This window comes from Ischnura elegans, assembly GCF_921293095.1.
Source record: "Ischnura elegans chromosome 13 unlocalized genomic scaffold, ioIscEleg1.1 SUPER_13_unloc_1, whole genome shotgun sequence".
NCBI classification, from domain to species: Eukaryota; Metazoa; Arthropoda; class Insecta; order Odonata; family Coenagrionidae; genus Ischnura; species Ischnura elegans.
In genome coordinates this window covers 1,903,906-1,927,387 of record NW_025791657.1, presented here as the reverse complement: position 1 = coordinate 1,927,387, position 23,482 = coordinate 1,903,906, and the positions used below count along the sequence as shown (strand labels likewise).

At 38.6% G+C, this 23,482-nt stretch overlaps 1 protein-coding gene across 1 annotated transcript in view; it reads left to right on the top strand.

Moving 5' to 3' along the window:
• LOC124172480 (zinc finger protein 271-like) overlaps positions 1–23,482 on the top strand; it is a 40,111-nt gene that overhangs the window by 5,668 nt on the left and 10,961 nt on the right. The window contains exons 3-6 of the mRNA XM_046551919.1: positions 12,093–12,260; positions 13,753–13,872; positions 15,915–16,046; positions 20,782–20,854. Coding sequence (XP_046407875.1) covers positions 12,093–12,260; positions 13,753–13,872; positions 15,915–16,046; positions 20,782–20,854 — 493 coding nt within the window. The remainder of the gene's footprint in view (positions 1–12,092; positions 12,261–13,752; positions 13,873–15,914; positions 16,047–20,781; positions 20,855–23,482) is intronic.

Genomic DNA, 23,482 nt, shown 5'->3' with positions numbered 1-23,482 from the left:
GGTTCCCCTACTCTCGAGTCCGCGATTCACTGTGTCGCTTATTATTGGCTTAGCAACCGTCAACAATGAAAGTGGTGATCCTTGTCCCCGCCAACCGTGAGGATCGAGCAGTAATCCGATTTTTCCTTGCAAGGAAGTTACCGCCATTGGAGATTCATCAGCAACTGACTGGACTTTAAGGCGAAGAGTGCATGTCCTTTCAGCTCGTCCGCAAATGTTGCAGGGCTTTTGCCGATGGTCGCACGGAAGTTCACGATGAGAACGGAGTGGAAGACCGCCGGTTTTGGATTGTCCAGAAGATCAACAGTGAGCTGCTCAAAGATACGAGGGTCACTGTCCGTGAACTTGTTGAACGCATTCCTGAAGCTTCCCACGGCACAATGGAATGAATTTTAACAGAAACGTTGGGTTATTGCAAGATGTGTGCTTGCTGGGTCCCCCGTATGCTGACTGACGGACACATGCAGCAACGCCTTGACTGTGCTCGCAAATTTCTTCAACAATTTTTGGGGGGGGGGAGGGGAGAGGAGTTGTTGGTCTCTATCGTCACCGGAGATGAAGCGTGGGTGTTTCATTATGTCCCCGAAACAAAACTCTTAGGTGGCAAACGCTTCAATAGTGACGATTAAGTCCGAGCAGAGGTCGCACACTTCCCAACAGGTTGGCGGGAGACTTCTTCAACTTAGGGATAAAAAAGCTGGACCATTGTCTTTAAAAGTGTGTCGAAAAAAATGGAGACTACGTTGAAAAATAATCAAAAGTGTAAGCTTGTCAACGATGTGAAAATGAATATAAATGAACAAATTTTTGTATTTGTAAAAAAATATGGGAACCTTACTTTTGGTACAACCCTCGTATAACATTGTAAATAATGATGCGAAAGAATGCCTAACTGTTTTATTAGCTGGAAATGCAGCTGGATTTCTTGCACCTCCAATGGTGCTATACCAATATAAACGAATCCCTGCAGAAATTTCCAGCAGTATTCCAAAGGACTGGCGTGTTGGTTGCTCTGACAGTGGATGGATGACTAGTGACACTTTTTACAGTTACATTGCAAACGTGTTCTACCCATGGGCCAAAGACAATGTGGAGTTCCCGATAATTATATTTGTTGATGGGCACAGCTCCCACTTGTCCTATCATCTGAGTGAATTTTGCAAGAGTGTAGGCATAATTTTGGTGGCACTTCTAGCAAATGCCACTCATTTATTACAACCAATGGATGTGGCAGTTTTTAGGACACTCAAAGCTGGTTGGAAGGAGCATGTTTTGTCGTGGAGATTGGAAAATCAATCCCAGGTATTGAAAAGACAAAATTTCGCTCCTCTTTTGAACAAAGCAATAATGGAGAAAGTACTGCCCAATGTTTTACAAAGTGGCTTCCGTAAATGTGGACTATACCCTTGGGATTCAACCTTTGCTAACAGCATCACTGAGAAGAACATTTCTCCACCTAAGGCATATACAAATCCTGATAATCACAGTCTTCAGGAAAAAAATGAAGAACATTTGCTGTTTTTAGAGAGATTCATTGAGAAACCTACACTGGAACTATTCAAGTCTGTCCCAGAAGGAAAACAATGGACTGGACCCTTATGTGATACCTCTCTTTTCCAGGTTTGGAAGGAAATGAATCTTCAGGTTAATAGACAATCGAATCACACAGAAAGGACTGAAGAACAGTATTTTTCCGATATATCTATAAGAAATATTGGGTCATCAGTGAAAGAAGTGGGTGATAAACTGCAGCCAGGGAAGTGCTATCTTGAAAATCAACCCTTTGAAGGACCAGTGAAACTAATTGACCTTCAAGATGCTGTCTCTGAGCCTGATAATAATGAGCCGTCACAGTCAACAACTACCCAAGTCTCAGGATAACACTGGTACTTGACAATGACCCAGTTCTGACTCCAGGTCAAAATGTTGACACTTGTTCTGCTATTCGAGGAGGAACTAATATACATTCTACTCCTGATAAAGAGAAAGAATGTTTTCCTTCGCCCTTCAAAAGAGCTCTTTTTTGGCCAGAACCAAAAGTACAGGTGACGAAAAAAAGAAAAGCTGAAAAGATCCCTTCAGTCGTGACATCTCTACAGTGGCAAGACTACCATAAAAAGAAGAGAGAAGAAAATGAGAAGAGAGCCAATTTGAAAGAAGAAAGAAAAAAACTCAAACAGGTGAAAGCAAACGAAAAAGTGCTACAAAAAGAAAAGAGTGTAAAATGCAAGTCAAATCAAAGCTCAAAGTCAAAGGTGATTTTTGATTCTATCAGTGCTAATGCTAGTTCGTCAAATCATGATATGCCTGCGAGTGCAGATCACAGAAATGACACATCAAGTGACATCAACAATGACTCAAACAATTCATTAAGGGGATAGGATACTTCGGGAGAACTCCGTTGCAACGGTCGCTGGCATTTAGTTCCGAAAGCGACCGCTGCGTTTGAATTGGAGGGGAAGTTGACTGGGTGGAAGGGGGACTCGAGAGCGAAGAAAAATTCATGGTTGGGGAGAGGGACTGAACTCCCCTTCTGCGGTGTCAGATTTCGGTCCGCTGGCGGTCGGGATCTCGGATAACCCCATGGAGTTGTTTGTGTTGCAAAAAAAAACTCTTGAGGCCCAAAAAACTCTTTTTGTGTTTTTTGTGTTACTTTAGTTGATCAGCCCTTCCGTCGGTCTCTTTTTCTCTGGATAGTTCCCGCATTGAATTCCGCTCGCTTTCTTCACGGTGTCCCATTTCTATTCATCCAATACCTCAATGAATGCATCGTAAATAAGATTGCAGTTTATAATTTATAATATAAAAATAAAATAGACCGTATGACTTGACTTATTCCACGCCGGTAACCAATATTGCACAATATAATTAATCGAAACGAGAACACGAGAAATCGTGTATCACTTTCGTTAAATGCAGTTTCATTTTTCTCTCTACCGTTTGTTGTTGCAATCCTTCACAAAATCCACGTTTATATTACTTCAATACTCCGTTTTATTGCGCACTTCAATTATAATTTTTTCCTATGATGGCAACGACAGCATCATTTTTAGTACAGCTGGGAGGAATCCTAAATTACCTCTATTTCGAAAGCTTCAACTCCAAGTATGAAAGGTGACAGTATGTCTTAAAATTCGAAAAATTTTACAAGTGGTCTATTTCATATGATACATATACGTGTTTATGATTACATTTATAAAAATTCATACACAGTTATTAAATCTCAACTCCCCTGGGATCATGCGAAATTAATTTTTTCTTAACTTTGAAGTCTGTAGCGCTGTAATCGGCACTGAAGCTGAGGAGTCATGATATCCTCATTTTTTTATCTTACTCGTTTGAAAATGCCCGGAGAAAATTAATGTCGCGCCGCAGCACGAAAAATTTCGACTCGGTTCACAATTGGTGAAGGGTATTCAGAGGTGGAATTAGTAACTTCATGTATTGCGATCTCATTACCCTGTAAGAATCCCATCTCTAAAGGCCGTTTTACACGGTACACGGAATTGCGCAATCTGACTTACGTGCGAAGGCGCAATCAAAATTGCGTCGTGTAAAGCGGTGAATTGCTAGAACACATGCGAGAATGCGTGAATGCGAGACGGCAAAATACCCACTGTTTTAATTTCGTTCATGCATTCGCGCAATTCCGCGCCATTTTAGAAATTAATGTAGCTCTAACCTGCGCAATTCCGTACCTCGTGTAAAACGGCCTTAAGGCTGAAGCCGGAAACTTTTGATGCGCGCGTGACTCGATAAACAATGCGGTTCGCGCGGCTGAAAGCTATTAATTATTTCGATGTATGTACAGCATATTGTAAGCACTAATGGAAGTCGCACTTAAATTTGTTACAATATTAATTAACTTATAAAATTGGCCGAGAAAAGAAAAATGCGTCTTACTCAGCCATGCCATAATATATATGCGATAATCCAGGAAAAACCAGTGGCCGGGGCAGAAGGCTGCTGTTGGCCGCACCGCGATATACAGGGATAAAATATTACCATATTTAGTCTCCATGAGGCCGGTGTGCAGAGAGAAATGAAGGGTAAAAAGTTGAGGGAAAGTATTGATAAAAAAACATCAGCTCCGGTACAATTATTTATTGTAACCAGGTGTATTATGGCATATTTTAGGCAACATAAAGTTCAGGTAAAACTCTTTTAATTTATCCACCATTGCTGTGGCCCAAAACTGCTTTCCCTTTGAATTCTGTCAATTATAATCCCATGAGGAGACCACACAATAAAATCGCAATTTTGTTTATCCCATATTTCCAGCTGTCCCTGTACTTGATAAAAATATCTGTTTCTCCTGCGTAACTTATATTTTCCTTCTTTCACTTCCATGAAGGTAGCTTTTTTATTTTTAACTCCTTCCTCAGGAGTAATATACTTACAATTATAGGGGCACTTGATTTCAACCAAGCCTTCACCATCAGATATTACCCCATCAGGACTAGCAGCCAAAAAAGGTAATTTTTTATCAACAAAGAGTCCTGCGGGTAAACCTTTTTATTTGATTGAAGACTCATATTCCCTGATGGCAGATTTTTCGTTAGCATTTCCCCAATCTGTAGCCTTGTTTCTTCTGAAGGAAGGAAACAAAATATCGTCTGCCACTTTCTCCCTAGATGTTGTGGGCCTTAAATTGCAAATACGGCCAAAGAAAGAGGCCGTCAACCTTTTCCACATTTCCGCCTGCCACGTCGTATTGAGCATTTGCTCTCGTGTTTCCCTCTCCAACTTTTCCCTTGAGGTTTTATCCATTTTTAGTGATGATAGGAAATTATTCAAGGAATCTTGGCTGGCCAATGCGATGTCACTTTGTACATCAGGAACAAGCCCATAATGTTTGTCTGGTCCCTCAATTCGCAGACGTTTCTTTTTTGAAGTTTCAGAGAATTCCAGTCGTCGCTTTCTTATGTACTCCCTATTCCTTTTGGAGGAAACAGAATTTTTTTGGGCATTCTCCTGGGCTCTTGCTCGTCAGTCCTTTATGAATTATGCCATGTGCATCATCTTTCACATTGAAGGCTACCGATGCAATGGCACACCTAGTTTCATAGGCCCCCCTTAAACATAAATTTAACCTTTTCCCTCCTACGTACTTAGCTACATAAGAGTTGTAGGACTCCGCAAGATTGTCACGTTATATATCAAACTAGCGGAGTGACGAGATAATATACTGTTGGCATAGGTGATATCCTCCCATATGCCGCAACTAATGAAATGAGGGACCAAGTTTTCCTCTCCTTCTTTGGGCCCTTTGCAATAATATTTGTCACATTTATTATGGTCACCAAAAACATGATTCGATCCTTGCTCTATGTCCTTCTGTAGGAGTTTGACCCTTTCCGACCCGACCATTTTCGCTCTGAAGGAGATTGCCCCACTCACAGCTACCCTCAATCTTGGCAAGTTATTGTTTATTGTTCTCCTGTACCCAACGGGCACTGCCCCTTTTGAATTTCATGGCCGTCGTGCAATATCTTGCAGTCTACTGCTGTAATTTCTAAGCAGGTGGTTGACGCATTCTACTTTTTGCACTGGTAACTACTGCCCATATGGCATTTCCCTAGACAGCCTTTTCATTATGCTACTATCACCATCACCTGTAATAAAAAGGATTTCATTACTTGAGAGCGATGTTGTTTGATCGTGAATGATTTCATGATAAAAATATATTAAATATTCAAGTTTTAAAAAAACTTCCAACTAAAGTATTGAAAGAAAATGAATGCATATAGCTTCTAATGAACAAATATTTTATGCACATTAGCTACGTAAGAGTTGTATGAATCTACAGGATTGTTGGTGACATTATATATTAAACTAGGGGCGTACAAAATAGGAGACGGTAAACTACATTAAAATGCGTTTTTCAATTCTGTGAGTTTGCGTATTCAAAATTATGTTCCGAGTAATTCAACCTAACCGAATCAACAAATCCACCAATGTCTTATTGCAATTACCTATCCGTTTTTTCCAAATGACCCTCAACTCTGAGAAGGCAATCGTCTACGTCTGATTGCTCAGCTCGTCGATATTCATCCTGTTCCTTAGGGTCCATATCTCCACCATGCCAATTGCTGCATCCAGGCTGAGGTGATGATGTTCTTAGGGGAAAAAACGAATTTTGAGAAAACGAATTTGCTGACGGTGATGTAATTTACACGTTAATTATAATTAGCAATTAGCGCTCCATTGAATATTTCTGAGCTATTGTCAACTAAATCGTAGGTATAATATTTAATGTAATTATTTTGCAGCAATATTAACCTTTCCACTACACCTGTTCCGGAACCCAATGGCGATGATTCTTCGGAATGAACGCTTCCGGTTTCAACTGCTACAAAAAAAATGTGTAATAAGGCTTCAGGCAAAGGAGGGAATTTTTATTCTCGTTATTTTTCTTGAAGCTTAAATAATTGGTACACTATCAATACAAGAGAGTCATTTTTTAAACGCAAAATGAATTGAATTTCATTGTGAAATTACCTGCTTCCTTAGGTTTTGGAGGGTGATATTTCCTCTTCTTTGGCTGATAACACTTACGATATCTCCACTTCAGGTAAGGAGTTGGTTTTTCCATAATCTGCTGTCCACAATCAATCTCGACACTGACCCGTCGAAAAACACAGGTGTATCTTGCTCTCGTAGCACGCTTGAACTCTCCAGCCTCCCGAAACAAAATATTTTTTTCTCCGAATATGACGCCCGACGCAGTGGAGCAGTGTGAGGGGAAGGAAGGCAAGGGATTGGTAGTGGGGGAGAGAGAGGGGAAGGAGAGAGACCGCCAAAGAGAGGGGAAGTGGAGGTGGGGGGATCCTCCTCTGGAAGACGACAGCGCCAGGTCCCCGCCAGCGCTGTGATAGACGTTGAGCCGTAGAAAGGCCAAAACATCCATCACGCTCAAGAACATAACGCGAATCTGGTTGCATGCACGCTCTACCGGTATATATATTTGAAACTCGCACGCTCCGCGCGCTCGTTAAGGGGCTCCGCCCCTTAAAACCCCGGTTCCGGCTTCGCCGTCTACATTTGTGGTCGTTCGAAGACTTTTGAAGTTCGAATAATCTCAACACGGCTAGGGGCCGGCTTCGCCGGCCAGGGGGTAGGGAGGTGCCCCACTCATTCCTCGGAACGGCTCCGCCGTTCCTCGCTGAAGGGCGGCTTCGCCGCCTGGGGGTTTAGTGTGCCAGAGGGCGAGGGCTTTTCGGAACTGTTTCACCGTTATTCGTTTAAGGGGCGGCTTCGCCGCCCAGAGGTGGGGGGAGTCCACAGCGGTTGCGCCGCTTGAACATCGGGGTGGCTACGCCGCCCGGGGGTTGCTGAAGCTCCCCCTCGCCTACGCCCGTTTCTCGTTGTGGGGCGGCTTCGCCGCCTTGGGGTTCAGGAGCCCCCCCGCGGCTGCTCCGCCTAGTCCTTATAAATGGTCTTCCCCACCGAGAGGGGTGCCCAGGGGGATTCGGGTATTTTAATGTGTTATGCATGCGGTCACCAAAAGTCCACAGTGATCATGTAGCGATGATTGTAAAAGGTAGTGCAATGGGGATTAATAGTGGCGACAAATACCCTAAAAAGGAAGACTTAGGGTGCGATTCATAGACGACACTGAAATTGCTCACTTAACAAAGTCTCTCTTTACGGTAAAGTGAGACTTTAGCTAAAGTTCGTTTCAGAGTCGTTCCAAGGATCTCACTTTATAAAGTGGAACTTTAGCTCCTAAAGTCTCGATCATGCATTGAAATTTTGAGTGTTGGCAATGAACGCTGCGAAAAAGTGAAGAAAAAGATGACACACGATTTTAAATGCGTACTTGTTTACAATTGTTTCTAGCGACTGGGTTTTCGTGTTGTATTTTGCTAAGATTTTATTAAGCTGCATTTTCTCGTTTTCTCATATTATGTGCGAATGTAAATGAATACTGCATCATTGAAAGCTTTTCCCCACTACCTTTTTTATACGTTAATGACTGAGTTAGCTGAATAAAAGCTCACTTTTAATTAGCTTCGTGCTTTGGTAATGCCCTTCAATGTTTCCAGCGATGTAAATATTCAAATGATGATATTTTCACGACATTTTCTATGATTAACTGCAAAAGGTTGTTAGGACTACATGCTAGGAGAAGTTTGATGGTGTACTTTCATTGAAGGTGGGTGAAATAGTGAAATTCCCTCGCGTTAACTTGAAACTGTACCAATTATTTGAAGATATACCGATCAGTGGTTGTCTCAGTTGGACGCATATTTTGAATGAGGTATGGGTGTTTGCTGAATTCTTTTCTGCTTACCAATATTTTAATTCTTAGAATGTTGAGCTAAGGCGTTATATACTATACTAGAGAAATGGACATTCAAGAATACCCACATCATCAAAACCAATGAATGAATGGCCACACAATGAAACATTTTGAATGTGGGAATGGATTTATATCAATAAATATATCTTTGTCTGCTTCAAATGATGCCTCGACATATGTGAATACCTAACCCGAGTATCCATTCACGAATTTTGTAGTAAAAAATGTCAATGAAGTCTGTGATGCTGTGTAAATGAAATTTCATAACAATCCTACATCCTCGAGAAAACATTCCTTTGCTGCAGATAATATGATTATGAAGGAAAGTATGTTTTAATTTTTTTGCTGCCTTTCATGACGAGATCTTACATCATCATTATAAACATTCAAATGCATAGTCGAAAAAGGAAACAGAAACTCGACTCAATATAGTTTCAAAATCACAGAAACATGTTAAACGTGATATGGAGGCATACGGCAAGAGTAGGTACATTAAGCTAAATTTGAATAAAAACGCTTAAAATGCAATGCAAGGTATAGAAGCTAGCATTTGGCTGACCAAACGACATGAAAATCAAGTCTTCGCGTACGAAGGCTATTGACGCCAATATAAACAGAATTTTGCTATCATATTCAAGTATCTTAGGAAAATCATGGAACATAAACGCATAAATAACAGAAGTACTTAACAATTAGCTTGTGTACAAATGCAACATAAATTATGCCAATATGTCCAACCACTTACTGTGTTGTAATTATCACACGACCGATAGAGTTTAACTTCGAAACATAAGAAATGGGTCATCTCCATCAATACCGACACGATATATTTTCAGGGAAAAGACATATATTACGTGTCTGGTTATTTCTTGAAACACGCCACTCTGCTGTTGTGTTCTCACCAAAAAATTAGTTCCTATTCATTTCCGTAACCCAAATATCTTCATATTTCAACTTCAATAACAGCCGGTGCCGCCATATTTATTTATCCGTAAAGGACACTTTAGCCCTAAAGTGAGCTCCGGTTGGGCACTTTACGGTAAAGTGACGATTCGGCCATTTTTCTTCTAAAGTGGTGTTTATGAAACGGAAAAAGAAGACTTTAGCCCGGCTAAAGTATACTTTAGCCTAAAGTGCCGTCTATGAATCGCACCCTTAATGGCAAGTTTTTCATTTTTTTTCGGGGGGTTCCTACGGAATACCGGGGGTTTTATACTTGTGTTAAACCAGTGGTCACTAATAGTTCTCATAAATTCCGAGCCGATAAGTCCTAGGGGACCGGAAGAGTGGTCTTACGATTCTTTTCCCTGGAGAGGCTATTTATTAGAAATTTTTTGGGAGGTTTCACGGGGTTATCGGGGGTTTTAATAAGTGGTAGGGGCACCGGTTAAATTGTGTCGAAAACTATTCGGAAAGGCGAATTTAAATTTGTTTTATTTTTTTTTCGGCGATGTTCCGGGAGGTAATCGGGGGTTTTCTGGTATTTTTTCCCGTATGGTTTACGGTGGCTCGCCCTCACCAAATATTCCGGATCTAGAGCTCAGAGGGGACGGGTAGTGCGGCGTAATGTTTGCGAGAAGTTCCCAAATAGGAGACTAAATGACACATTTTACATTTGGGGGGGATTTCACGGGGATATCGGGGGTTTAAATGTGTGTACTCCTGGCGGTCACCATCCATTCGCATAAATTTCGGGGGGATGAGTCGTTGGGGGCGGTGGAATAGTCACGAAAAGTACCGAAAAAGTAGACTTTTTTGAAAATTTTATTTTTGGGGGGGGGGGGGGTTTATGTGGGTTTACCGGGGGTTTATAGGTTTTTACTGCCAGTGGTCATCAATCGTCCACATCAATTCCGTAGCGATGAGTGGTAAGGATTGGAAAAGCGGCGGAATTGTGACGAAAGGTACCCGACAAAGCTACTTATATGCTAATTTTAATTTTTTAGGGGGTTTCGGGGGGTTAAAAGATGACGGTAATATATGGTCACATTCATTTACTGTCATGTCTAAAAGAATTGTGCCCTATGACATCCATATTTCGAAAGTAATACAATAAAAAGCAAACCAGTCCCTGAAAAATGTTAGCAGTGCCCGCCATTTTTATTTTTTCGCGGTTAAATCCATTAAATAATTATTAAAATGTTTATGTTTTCTGAAAGACAATGCAAAGCTGTATGTAACTACAAAGTTTGAAAGAAATCGGTTGAGTTAAAATTGACAAAACCTTGTGTTAATCTTTTGAAAACCGTAATTTTCGGTGATTTTCGGAATATTTTAATTTTATTCTCAGTAACCAAGGACGATGAAAGAAAAACGTTACCTAAATTTCGTAGACTATGTTATGAGCATATATAATAATCATTTTCGTTTACCTATACCTTAAATTAAGTCAAAGGGAGCGGAAGTAATGAAATTTAAATAGAAAAACGAATTTTTGGACGCCATTTTGGCTGCAATATTCTTGAAAAAAAATTAACAACATTACGTAATTACGTGCCCACGTTTATCAGCTTTTGAAAAATGCATTAAACATCCATGTGGCACGAACGGTTCGCGCGCAGTAAAATAAAAACCGAAAGACGGTCCCCGGAAAAAGCCCGATTTCGGCCATTTTGTCGTCCTGGCGACGACACGTGGCGGAAACTTCCGGTTTTCGGATTTTTCCTCCGGATCATTTCGGGTTCCCCGCACGCGTGCCAAATTTCAGCTCTCCAGCACTTCTGGAAGTGGTCGGGAATTTGTATCCATGAGTGAGTCAGTTACCTCAAGGGCTGTATATAATAGAGATTATGAAAGACGCAGCCTTGACTCAAATGTTTGATCATCTCTGGGTCTCAATTTGGAGCGGAGTAATTCTCACGAGGAAAAGGCGATTTTTTTGGGAAGTTTACAATTTTTTTCTCCTGATAGGTTTTTACGTGTGCAACTGTGAAGACATACAAACCAAGGCTACATATATCCTATGTTTTTTAGTGGAAACAGTTCCTTGTTACATGCAAAAATGGCTCCCTAGCGACCTAAATGGTAGCTTGCTGCAACGGCACTTTTCTGGCGTGGTATCCAGTCCCCTTAAATATTAATGATTATGTAATTACTGAGTATGAAGAAGAACTTTTCCCGGGACAGATACTAGAGAAACGGAAAACAAAATATGGCCAAGAATGCCTCATCTCAGTAATGACTATGAGTGGGCCATCAGGTTGGCGTTGGCCAGAGAAAAAGGATGCGATTTGGTATGATAATAATAGTGTTTTAGGCAAGATAAACCCTCCCTCAGCTGTAAATTCTAGGGGTGTTTGTTTAGTCCCTGAAGTGAAGCAACTCAAAGCTAAACTGTCTAATAAAGAACTTTAAGTAAATATCATCACTCATATATAACTTTGAAGCTTATAGAGTCAAAATATATATATCCTCACATTTGATAATGTGTGTTAATTATTTTTAATACCTGTAACCTAAGTGTAAAGTGAATTACATTTTTTTAGTAATAGCTTTCCAGGAAAATAACCAAAGGGTCAGCTACAAGAACATCAGGGGTCAGGTTTAAGAGCATCGAGAATTTTGAGGGTCAGGAATTTCAAGCCCATTTTGTAAAAAGTAAAAATAATATATTTTTTAAATTTACACGTTCAACAAAAACGCAGTCTTAAAGAAGAAGTATCAAACCTATTACTAATTTTAAAATGAATTGAACATGAATTGAAATTGTTCCTGTAGGGATATACATGCAAGGAAAAAACCTTAATGGGTCAGGCATTGGTGAATTTACGTGTGTCTTTCTCTGCAGAGTATCAAAGGAGAGGGTGCAGCTAAAGATGAGTCAGGATCTTCTTCAGAGACAAAGGACTGTATTCGAGATGCATCCGAAGATACGTCACAGATCCCATGCTCAGTTCAAGTGACTGAAATATATATTCCTGTGCCAGAGTGTGAACCAACCTTGGACATTATGCTGGTAAGTTTTATTCTCATATACGTATGGAGTTGAAAGACCTTCAGTTGTACAAATTTTTTGCTTGAATGTCAGTCGTTGCTGTAAATATAGTCGAGGACATCAAATCCGGAAATCTTGGGACCAAAGGGTTTCTGGATTTCTGGTCTTCAGCACACAGGAAAAGTAGTACACTTCTTTATTTTTTGAGAATTTTTATGCAATATATGTCAAAACAAGACCGTTGCCTCTGCAGCATAAACTATATGTGCTTAATACTGGATGAGAATGAGCAATAAGTACAACTTTTTCTTCATGGTCAATAGCTTTCGTTGATAGCATTCGCTGGAACACATTGCGATATATGTCGATGATTTCCTTAGTCATTTAGTAAATCTGTGCAAATGCTTTTATATTTTGTTAATTAATGAATTTATAAATGTGTTCAGGCTTTTGAGCTCAATATTTTAGATTCCTACGTGTGTTCCCGCCTAGGTTGTTAGGGTATGTTCATTGCTATGCTAACTTCCTATTCGTCCCAAAACAAGGCTCAGAGAACACTGCTACATGGTGGCAAGTTGAAACACTCAAGTTGAGTATTTTGTGGACTCAGTCAAAAAAACTGTCCGTGCAATTTTTGCAAACAATACAAAAGTGACTCTTTAGATCATGAATAGACACCTTTAGGATTACACTGTGTCGAAATTATGAAAATCTAATTTCATTAGTAAATCTTTTTAATTTTCATGATCTTGTAAATTTGAATGAAGGAGGAAAAGGCATTGGCGATAAATATCTATGACAAATAAGTGAAAGAATGGTTAAATATTGCAGTGGCTGAATGTTAATATTCTGGAGTTTGATATGTGAGTCACAATAATCTCATGAGTATATTGGCCTGCTTGAATGGTTTTAAGAAAAGAGTTTTTATTATTATAGGGATTATAATTATCATCATTAAAATTGTTATTATTATTATTATTATTAGGGATGGAAAGATCCAGGATTTTTCTTGGATTCGGATTGGATCTTTGATTTTCAGAGCCGGATTTTGCAGATCGGATATTTTCGGATCAAAATGCATTTTCAAGTTCCTGACACTGAAATTACCCCGATGATTATTCAATCTCTTGGGAAGGGTCACACCCAGTGCCAGTCCTATTTTGCCTTTTCCATTTTCCACGGCTGTAATTCTCTGATGTAACCTCTGCGAGAGCTTTCAAATAATACAGTTCATTAGTAGGACAAGTATTCCATGCGACGGTGCATTCAAAGATGGAATCAGAACTCTTTCCACCCTTATTGGGCGTTGTTGCATTCACTGAAGCTATTATTTAAAATTTTGGATCCAGATCCAATTTCTTCTGTGACTATTGATCCGATGTATCCGATGAAGGCCAATATCCATGGTATCCGAGGTATCCGATCCGACCATCCAGAATTATCGTATTATTGGATATATGCTTTGTTATTATTATTTTGCATTTAATGGGTGACATCCATTATTCTCTTCAAGTTTAACATGAAAGGGGAATACAAAGACCCACTTGGTGGAGGGAATTATCCCGTGATATGCACACCAGATACAGCTGAAAATTCGGATAATACCTCAGACCCATTGGCCACTGATGATTTGGTAAGTGCTTTCTTTTTCTTGCCTATTTTTAAGCACAGTTATGCTAATGTACAAATTCATTCTGTTGTGGAATATTCCCTACACCTTTCAGCAGGAACTTAAAACATTTTCCCTCACTTCATGAAACATCAACATCTTCTATATAGAGAGATTTTCGAGAGGTACAAATCAATTCCCTGCTTTGTGCCATTAAATTGTACCCTACTTGTCGAAATTCATGTGTCATTTGTTATTTAATCGAGCATGTAGATGTCACTTGTCTCAAATTTGCGGATCTTGCAGACGTGTCTACTCTTTGGGATTCAAAGGTGGAGACATCAAATTGAAATTGTAATAGATCATGTGAGTAATTTATTGATCTTAAGAAAAGTTGAAAGCCTCTAATGAGATGTATAGAATCGGTGATATGGAATGGAAAACAGTGGATTAATATGTGTGATGAAAGAAAGGGGTAGTTTCCTTCATCAAAGAAAACGAAAGGCATTGGTTGCGATTCATTACCCACTATTAGTGTATTCATGATATACAAATTATTTGGTGTTAGAAATCGCAGTTCTGACAAATGGCAATTGTCAATTTTAACTGCATTTGAAAAAGGCCAGATTGGCACCCATGCGATGCCACTCCACGTGACGTCACAGGGACCTAGTTTCTATCCAAGTAGTCAGGAGTTTTACATGGTTTGAGATTACCAATGCATGTATGAGGCACAGAGCTCAGGGAAACATGTCTTAATAATCATTTATTAAAACTGCCTATAGTCGGAAAGTTTCCTTCGTTTGATAGGGTATTAATAATCCTTGTTTAAGCCGAGCACCACCTGCTAGCATCCTGCGTCATATCAGCACTCAAAACTTCGCCCCAAGGTCACCTCACACGGAGACAGCGGGAACCAGAATGATGTCACACGGGGTTTTCCCAGCATTCATACTTAGCCGTCATATTTTCGCGCACTTGAAAATTTTCACTTTTCATTTAATCTCAAAAAATAGATATCGTTATTCAAAAATCTAAGGGTGTGAAATGCGTACTTAAGGAGTAATAATCTTTAGATTTAGGCGATTAAAAAGTAATAGGAAACCACCCTATTGCTGACAGTAGAGGTGAGTGGTGAGGTACGACATATCAATCCTCGGACAGCTGACTATAAATTAATAGTCTTGGTTAATTGCGGAATGATATTTGGAGGAGGGAACGTACAGCTTAGGTCATTTGTGCTACGTGGGAACGATAGGTAAGGAAGGGTGGAGAGAAACCTGGCATCGGCATTAGCCTGCTCTTAAAGAAATGCACCAGGGGGACCACGGGTTAACGTTCCATCAAATGGAGGGAATGTTGAGCTTGTAACACTATTCACTTTCTATTTTTTAGCTTGGTGTTACCTTAGGGTATAGAAACACTTAATTATGAAATAACATGCACAAAATCACTTTAACACTTTTGTATTCAAAACATCATAAAGGAAGACAAATTGTGCCCAATTTACAATTAGGCATTATAAAAAAAATAGATTGCATAACTTCCCTTTCTATTCTAATGGGCTTTTGCCTTTTCTCCTTTTCCTTGTGTATATATAATAATGATATAAGTTCCACTTATCGAGTTCGAGTTACTCGATTAAATGAGAAGTAATAATAACTTCATTGGCCAAATATTGTTGGTTAAGTTACTGTTTTCTACAGAGGCACCAGAATTGTTCACGAGGGATTATTTAATTTTTACTGAAATCCTTTGATTCAAGTTTTATGCGTGATCAATTTTATTTCTTGTAACCAGTGGTGTAACTAGGAATATGCTTTGAGGGGATGAAGGGGTCTGGGGTGAGAATCCCCCTAGGTAATGGGGGGTCCCGCAAAATTTTTGAAAAATTTTGGCACTTAAAATTTAACGCATATGCAGTCATTATTTGTCAAAACTAGACTTAGTTTTCAATATTTTTTATTTCTCTTTGTGGGGATCTATCCCCCTCATACCCCCATGGTTACACCAAAGCTTGTAACAATTGATTAAAATGTTTATCTATGACTATTTCTTTCCATTAGGGTGATTTTGGAACATACAGGTCCTCTCCTTTTAAAGAAGATCAGATCAGTGATAATGAAGGTGGATGTGTACACAATGATTTTACTGATGGCACCTCAAGCAAACCGGTGAATGAAGCATCCTCTGATCAGGTAATACTATTTATGAACTATTTATTGTAAGTTGAACTTGAACTGCATCTAAACTTTATTGCCATCATAAGTCAGCAATCCTAAAATTGGTTTTATATAGCCCTCCATTGCTCTTGGCTACCTGCATTTCTTTTCATTTATTCTATCTTCTTCTCTTTTACACCCTAATAATCTGATGCATGAAACACATTCAGAAGCATTACTTTCCCCTCTTACAGCACACGTTTCCTTTTCTTTTTGGGATTGTCTTTATCAGGTCATCATTTTTAGAAGAATTCCTTTATCTCCTAATATTCTCTGCTCTTCCTTGGTACTTACTCTGTTGACCCCTCTTATTTTTAAAACATTCTTCAGGAGCAATTCATTTTGAAAGCTTCCGCTCTAGACTTTTCTGCAGCTGTCAATTTTGAAGCCTTGCTGCCGTTTATAAATATGCTCCATATGTAGTGTGTGGTGCATCGTTTCCTTACTTCTTGATTGGTATTCTCAGCTGTGAGTATATTCTTCTTTTTAGTAGAATGCTCTCTGTGTCCATGCTATTCTACTGATTGTTCCTTTCTCAGTTCATGCATCACTAATAGCTAATCTCAATGTTTCATAATTTTCTCATTGTAAGGATATGAGACCTTGAAAATGACACAGAGTGATGAAACTGTGGTTGATAGTAGAGCTATATAATTAAATGTGTAAATTATCATTTGTTATTTATATTTCATCACAGATGTATTGCATTCCCACCATGTTGATATCAGATTTCATACACTCGAAAGCACTGTTGACACCTTTTGAGCAAATAAATTGTTATGCATTCAGTTATTTCAGTCAAACTAATGGTGTTTTACTGAAACAGATATTATAGAATTTTTATTCAGTCAGTGGAAGTAACTACAGTAAAACCCCTCTTTTACACTTTTGACGGGGACAAGGAAAAAAAGTGTAAATTGCGGGAAAGTGTAAAATCGAGGTTAGGCACAGTTTAATGAAGAATAACCCCTTTAAATATAGTTAAATATTCTATTTTTCATATGAATCAAGTTGTAAATGAACAGATTTTATGTTCTATATATCGAGGACCATTTTCATCAAGCAAATTTCTTGAATATATATGCATATAGTCCATGCCAAACTCTTGGAGAGAAACTCTGAAATTGTTGATTGCATTTTCTTATTAAGCATATCATCGTTAAGATATTGTATTGAATACTCTTTTAATGGAATTGTCCGACCAGATTTTGACAGTTAGAGTAATATCAAAGTGATGAGATTTAAAAGTGAAACTTTAATACAATGTGGCCCAAATATTTTTCTTTGGGCTAACCAGGTTTCAAAATTTTACTGGGAATTCTTATAGGCTTTCATCACATCCATTGATTGCACTCAAGGCAAATACATAGTTTGTAATCCTACTTACCCTAAAATATTACAAGTTTTGATGACATGAGACAAAAACTGTTGTCCTCCTACTCAAATTTCCTCATAGAATCAGATGTTGTCATTGTGGTAATCGCAAAACCTTATTTTTTTGCATTTATGTTCTCTGCAAAAGCATGCTGTATCAAACCTGGAATTCAAGAATAGGCTACTGTATTTCTATTGTAGATTCCAGCCTTGAGGAATTGCACTTTCAAAGTAAACATATAATTTGATAAAAAGCAAGCTTTTGATTTTAGTGCAATGATAACATCTGATTAGTTATCAAAGTTTAACTTGAGCCTGCTAGATATCTGCAGAGTCAACACATTTGAGGAATCCACTTGGTAAAAACAGGTTCACAATTATATGATTAGTATAAACTCTGCCAAATACGAATTTTAATAATGAATTCTCTGCTTATCCGATCAGCGGTTGATACCCTTTGGAGGAATCTGGAAAAATTCCACAAAATCTAAAAAAAAACATTGCACTGTCAGATGATCATTGATTCGCAATTGATAACTGCTACTGTATTTGGGTGACAGTACATCAACATTGTTCATGATAATACACATACCACTGTTTATATGTTGCCACTAGACATCTTGTGTTGATGGCACCTGATTTCTGACTAAATCGATCAAAGTCGATAGATTGATTGTTGTAAGTCATGGGTGTTAGTTCCAAATTGGCCTTCAGGAATTGGAAAACTCGGACTGATGACTTGAAATGCTGGTGGAAATACTCATCTCCAGCACCTTTAACCCCTCAAGCGCGGCGGGCATTTAATTTTAATCCCATCTCAGCGGCCGGATGAGATTTAAATGACTTCGCTTTTTTGGCTCACTATCATTAAATAATTTATATCTTTCATAATATACGATCAGTATTGTTGGAAATTCTGAGTGAACTTGCGTAATATAATACGCTTACTGTATAATAATTTTTCGAGCGATTTGAAAGAATATTTATTGTTTTATGTATCTCCTTTTATGAACTTATGAATAAATTTTCAATTTCGAAAGATTTTAATTTGGTTTCGAATAAGCTACAAGATGTCTAACATTCCATGCATTAAAAAAATACAATTACATGATGTAATTTAGTTATTTGGGGTTGTAAATGTCATAACAGATTGGATACTTTTGATAGGATTACCCTTTTCGCCTTCTTGAAATTTACCACTCGCCCACTTCTCTGACTTTGTTCCATTATTACCGTATCATTCCATTTAGGTAATCACATGCTAAAGTTTCAAACGTCAATATGTAAATATTCAAATGATTTACCTTAGAAAATCTGCTTTGTGTGACATGATTTTAAGCAATCCAAACATATCCCACTGCACATTTTTCACACCAGTACACGCAGTCTATTCATTTCCCATATTAGGCACAAACTGCACCCCTCCTTTGAAACTTTGATTTCTTCCCAGCTGCAGGAATTTAGGGAATGTATTTCTGTGAGTCTTGGTACTAAATTGTGCAATGAGTGACGGCCATGTCCAAACAGTTCGTATGACGTCGGATATTCACCTCGACCAATGGCACGCGAAATGATAAGTCAAATTTTTATACGTGTTTCTCCTATGATCAACATATGAATTTAGGACTGCCGCATTCAATTGTCTCCTAAATAACTTCATACACTACTTGTAATAGCGTTTTCTTTCCATTAGTTACGAATGCAATAACAGGTCCTTGAAATTCACCCCACCAATGAATTTACTATAACCTAACACACTAACAGACTTCCCAGTCTCTTTTTTGCCTTTCAATACTATTCCCATTTCGTAGGATCCCCAATTGTAAAAAAATACCACTCACAGTAAGTACACCCGATGAGAATTTCAACACACTGCCTGAAAGAACACCACACAGCATGAATGACTCTAGTGGACTGAAGCTGGTGGTTTAGAAGCTCCCTCAAGAGACGAGAAAATATCTCGAAGGGCCCTGGTATATGCTGACTGTTTTGATGGAATCTTATCTTCGTTGATTACTGTCCAGAAAAAAAATAAAAAAAAATAAATGCAGAGCGAGGCACATGGCCCCTTCGCCTAGGACGCTAAGGACTAACGAGGCGGGCCAAACACACTTGGGGCTCGAGGTGACGACAAACAAGCAGAAGACGGAGAGAAGGCATTCAGTTCTGAAGATACCGTATCTCAAGCTAAAGTAGCTGACCCTTCTCGACGTCTCTCAAGCAGAATAGGCGGAAGTTTTCATGATAGAACAGTTGAAGGTAGGCGTTGAGTTTTTGGACCGAAGTCGTCAACGCGCTGGTTTAAAACGGAATTTTATTGAAGCATTTTAAAAACATTTTGAAGGCATAAAGCCGTTATGGATATTTTTTTGGAGAGGAAAAACATTTCTTCAAGCGATAGAGTAATTAGTTTTAATTAAACATGCAATGTCTGGCGGAGAAAAAATATTATATACAGTTGGTCAGGAAGCGTAGTGGGTACGCATGGCGGTGGCATACGAAATTTAAAGGGCGCGTACTGGGTATGCATGATGGCGTTGAGGGGTTAAGAAGTCATAAATTGATATAATTTATATTATTTACTATCTATTTTACATCATGTCCATTGGATATCATTCTAGAGCCTCCATATGGATGTCTTTGTAGTGACCCTCATAGGATGTCATCTGAATGACATCCAAAGGATGTCCATAAGAGACTTCTGGATGTCAAATGGAAGTCCATTGGGCATCTTGCAGTGGCTGGGTTATGACCTTGGTTTCAATTGAGGTTTCGTAAACTATAGATCAAGAGTGTTTAATTAATAAGTGCATGTTTGTCCCAGTTTTTACTTGGACAAAAAAAACGACATTTTGTCGTGTTTGTACAGATTTTTACTTTATTGACAGTGATGTTTTTTTTTCAAAAATATTGCCCTGTTTCAAAATTATGCCTTCACTTTTTCTGGCAAGAGAATAATTACTTTTAATTTGTTGGTAATATATTATAAGCTCCTTTTCCTTACTACTGGAAATTGAACTACACATTATTATAATTATAATTGTAATTCAGAGATGAAACTATCTCCTATATTACCTTAGTTATGATAGGGTAGCGTACGAAAAGACATCACTGGCAAAGTTATCTAATAAATATAATTTAACAATACAGACGTAATATTATTCAATAACCACTTCCTGGTTGAGGGTACTGGGAACATTTTGAACTTTCTGTGTGTTGAAAGAAAGTCATTTTGTAGAGAAAATGTTTTGGAGGGCCTCAAAAATTTTGATGCAATACATTTTATAAATAAGTTTATCGAGCCTTTCATAAAAAGTCATAAACTTCTTACTTTCAGCCAACATTTATGGAGGATGGGGAGCCAATTAAGGGAATCACTATGGCCCATGAGTCTACAACAGAAGCATTGGGTGAATGCACAGAAGGGAAATAAATTCATGGAGGAATAGGGTGGTTTCCTATTATTTTTTTATTTCCTAAATCGAAAGATTATTACTCCATGAGTATGCATTTCACATTTATAGATTCTTAAATCACGATATCTATTTTTTCGCAATTAAATGAAAAGTGGAAATTTTCAAGCACGGGACAAATGCGACGGCTTAGTATGAATGCCGGGATAAGCCTGTCTGATGTCATTCTGGTTCCTGCTGCTGCAAAGTGAGGTGACCTAGGGGCGAGGCTTTGAGCACTGCTAGGTGCAGGCTGCTGATGCAGGCTGATAGCAGGTAGCAGGGAGCACTTGGCTTAATTATGGATTATTAATACCTTATCTAACGAAGGAAACTTTCCGACAATAGCCAGTTTTAATAGGTGATTATTAAGAGATGATTCCCTGAGCTCTGTGCCTCATGCATGCATTGGTAATCTCAGACGATGTAAAACTCATATCTTCTCGTATAGAAACTAGGTCCCTGTGACGTCCTGGGGAGTGGCATCGCATGGGTGCCAATCTGGCCTTTTTCAAATGCGGTTGAAATTGACCAATGCCATTCGCATTAACTGGGATTTCTAAAACCAAATCATTTGTATATTGTAAATACACTAATGGTGGGTAACAAATCGCAATCAATGCCTTTCGTTTTCTTTGATGAAGGAAACTACCCTATTGTCGTAAATGATTGTGGAGGATGAAGCTAATGAATTAGAAGTCCATCCATACTTTCTTTTTTTAGTTTGCTTGCCAATTGAAATGGGGAGAGAAGTTATCTTTTCAATGATTGTGTAATTATGTGGTTTTTAATAATGATTTTCCCAAGCAAAATATTTTTCTACTGATTTTTTTTTGTATTTAACCTTTTCCCTACTAAAGACGAAAATATACGTGTGGACATTTCTTGACCGGGGAGACGAAAAGCCACAAATTTTGATCGGAGACTTTCCTACACAGGTGAACGAATGCTGAATATATACATTTCCTAGCTCTTCCCCATTTATGACGGTCGTGGGTCTGCGATACCTTTGCTTCTGGACCCAACACAGCATGGCTTAGGCTTTACCCTTGAAGTCCGGGAGCAAGTACCCAGACCCCTTGTCTTAAATCACCCCTCTTAGCAGTAAGGGACTGCAGTCATGCAATTGTTCGTCCAGTTTTGTCGCAAAATAAATATTTGTTCCTTTCTCAAAAAATATAAACTAAGAATTGAATTATTTGCCTTTTCAGCAGTGTTCACAATTTTTGAATGAAATTAAATGGAACATATTAACATACATCACGATTTTGGTATAAACATCAGCATGGAAATTGTTCCTGCATTAATATTGTTGTAGAGCTTTGTTCAAAATTCGATAATTCTCAGAGTAAAACAAGGAATTCAATTCAAAGTCTGCAATTTACATTTGAGCAACAAATATCCATGTAGCTAATTAATATAAACAGCATGATTGACTGCAAACCAATGCCACTGGTAGGGTTATAAACCCTGAAAGCCGAGTGCCTGCTAGGGAGAGTGGAAAAGAGTTGGTGCTGAGAATGCGTGATTATCTGTGGCACCCTTTGTAACAGAGGTCCAGCAAAAGTGCTCCATACGGAGGGGATGGAAGAGTCTCTTTGAGGCTCAGTACAGTAGTCACGCTGAGGGGAGAACTCCACCGTCTTGAAGGGGTTAACTGCTTGGATCAGTGGCCAGGAAAATTTTCTTTATTGCTTATTGAAATGCAGCATTTTTGCAGTGAAGATTGATACTAAGATTCTTGCGCCTTAATTCAGCCAAGGTTTTTACCTTTAGGACTGGTTTATTGAAAAAAATAGCAATAAATGACCAGAATAGAACACTTGGCTGAGAATCGAGTATCCAAAAGTAAATTTAGGCGCTCAGCGCTCATAGAAAACGTTAACATGGAACCTGGTCAAAAAAGTGCAAAAATTAGCATCATATTTGGTCAAATTTAAATAAGTTGGAAAATTAGGTAGAATAGTAAAACAAGCATTAACATATTCACTTTTTTCCAGGGGTTGGCTATTGTATTTTGTTTGGTTTAACAAATAAAAGGGTAGTTTCCTTCATCAATGAAAACGAAAAGCATTGATTGGGATTAATAACTTTTTTTTTTGTTGTCCACAAAATATGAGTCAACACGGAAGGAACCTGAAAGACAATCGCCAATTAACTCACTGCGGAAGCCTCCGTAATAATTTTTAAGGTTTCCAATGTTTTCAATCCTGAAAAATCAGTTTATTTTCAACTTTGCCTACATCATTGGAAAGGGGGAACATTAAGCTATTTTTGTAAATAGTTGCCCTGAGGATAAATAACTTTTTGGCATTATTGTAACTGGCTTTTTAATTCTCGTGTTGTACTGCTCTCCCTGTATTTTTAACTGGCGACTTCTTCTTGCACTGCATCGTCTGACTTGAATTTCTGTCCCATTAGGGGTTTTTTGAGAGCAGGAAATGAGTGGTATTCGCTTCGGCCTATGTTAGAGTGGTAAGGAGGGTGGCGTATAATATACCAAATAAATTCATGGAATAGTGTGGTCGTTTTATATGACACATGTGAACGTGCACTGTCATGATGCAGACATACTCCTATGAGACT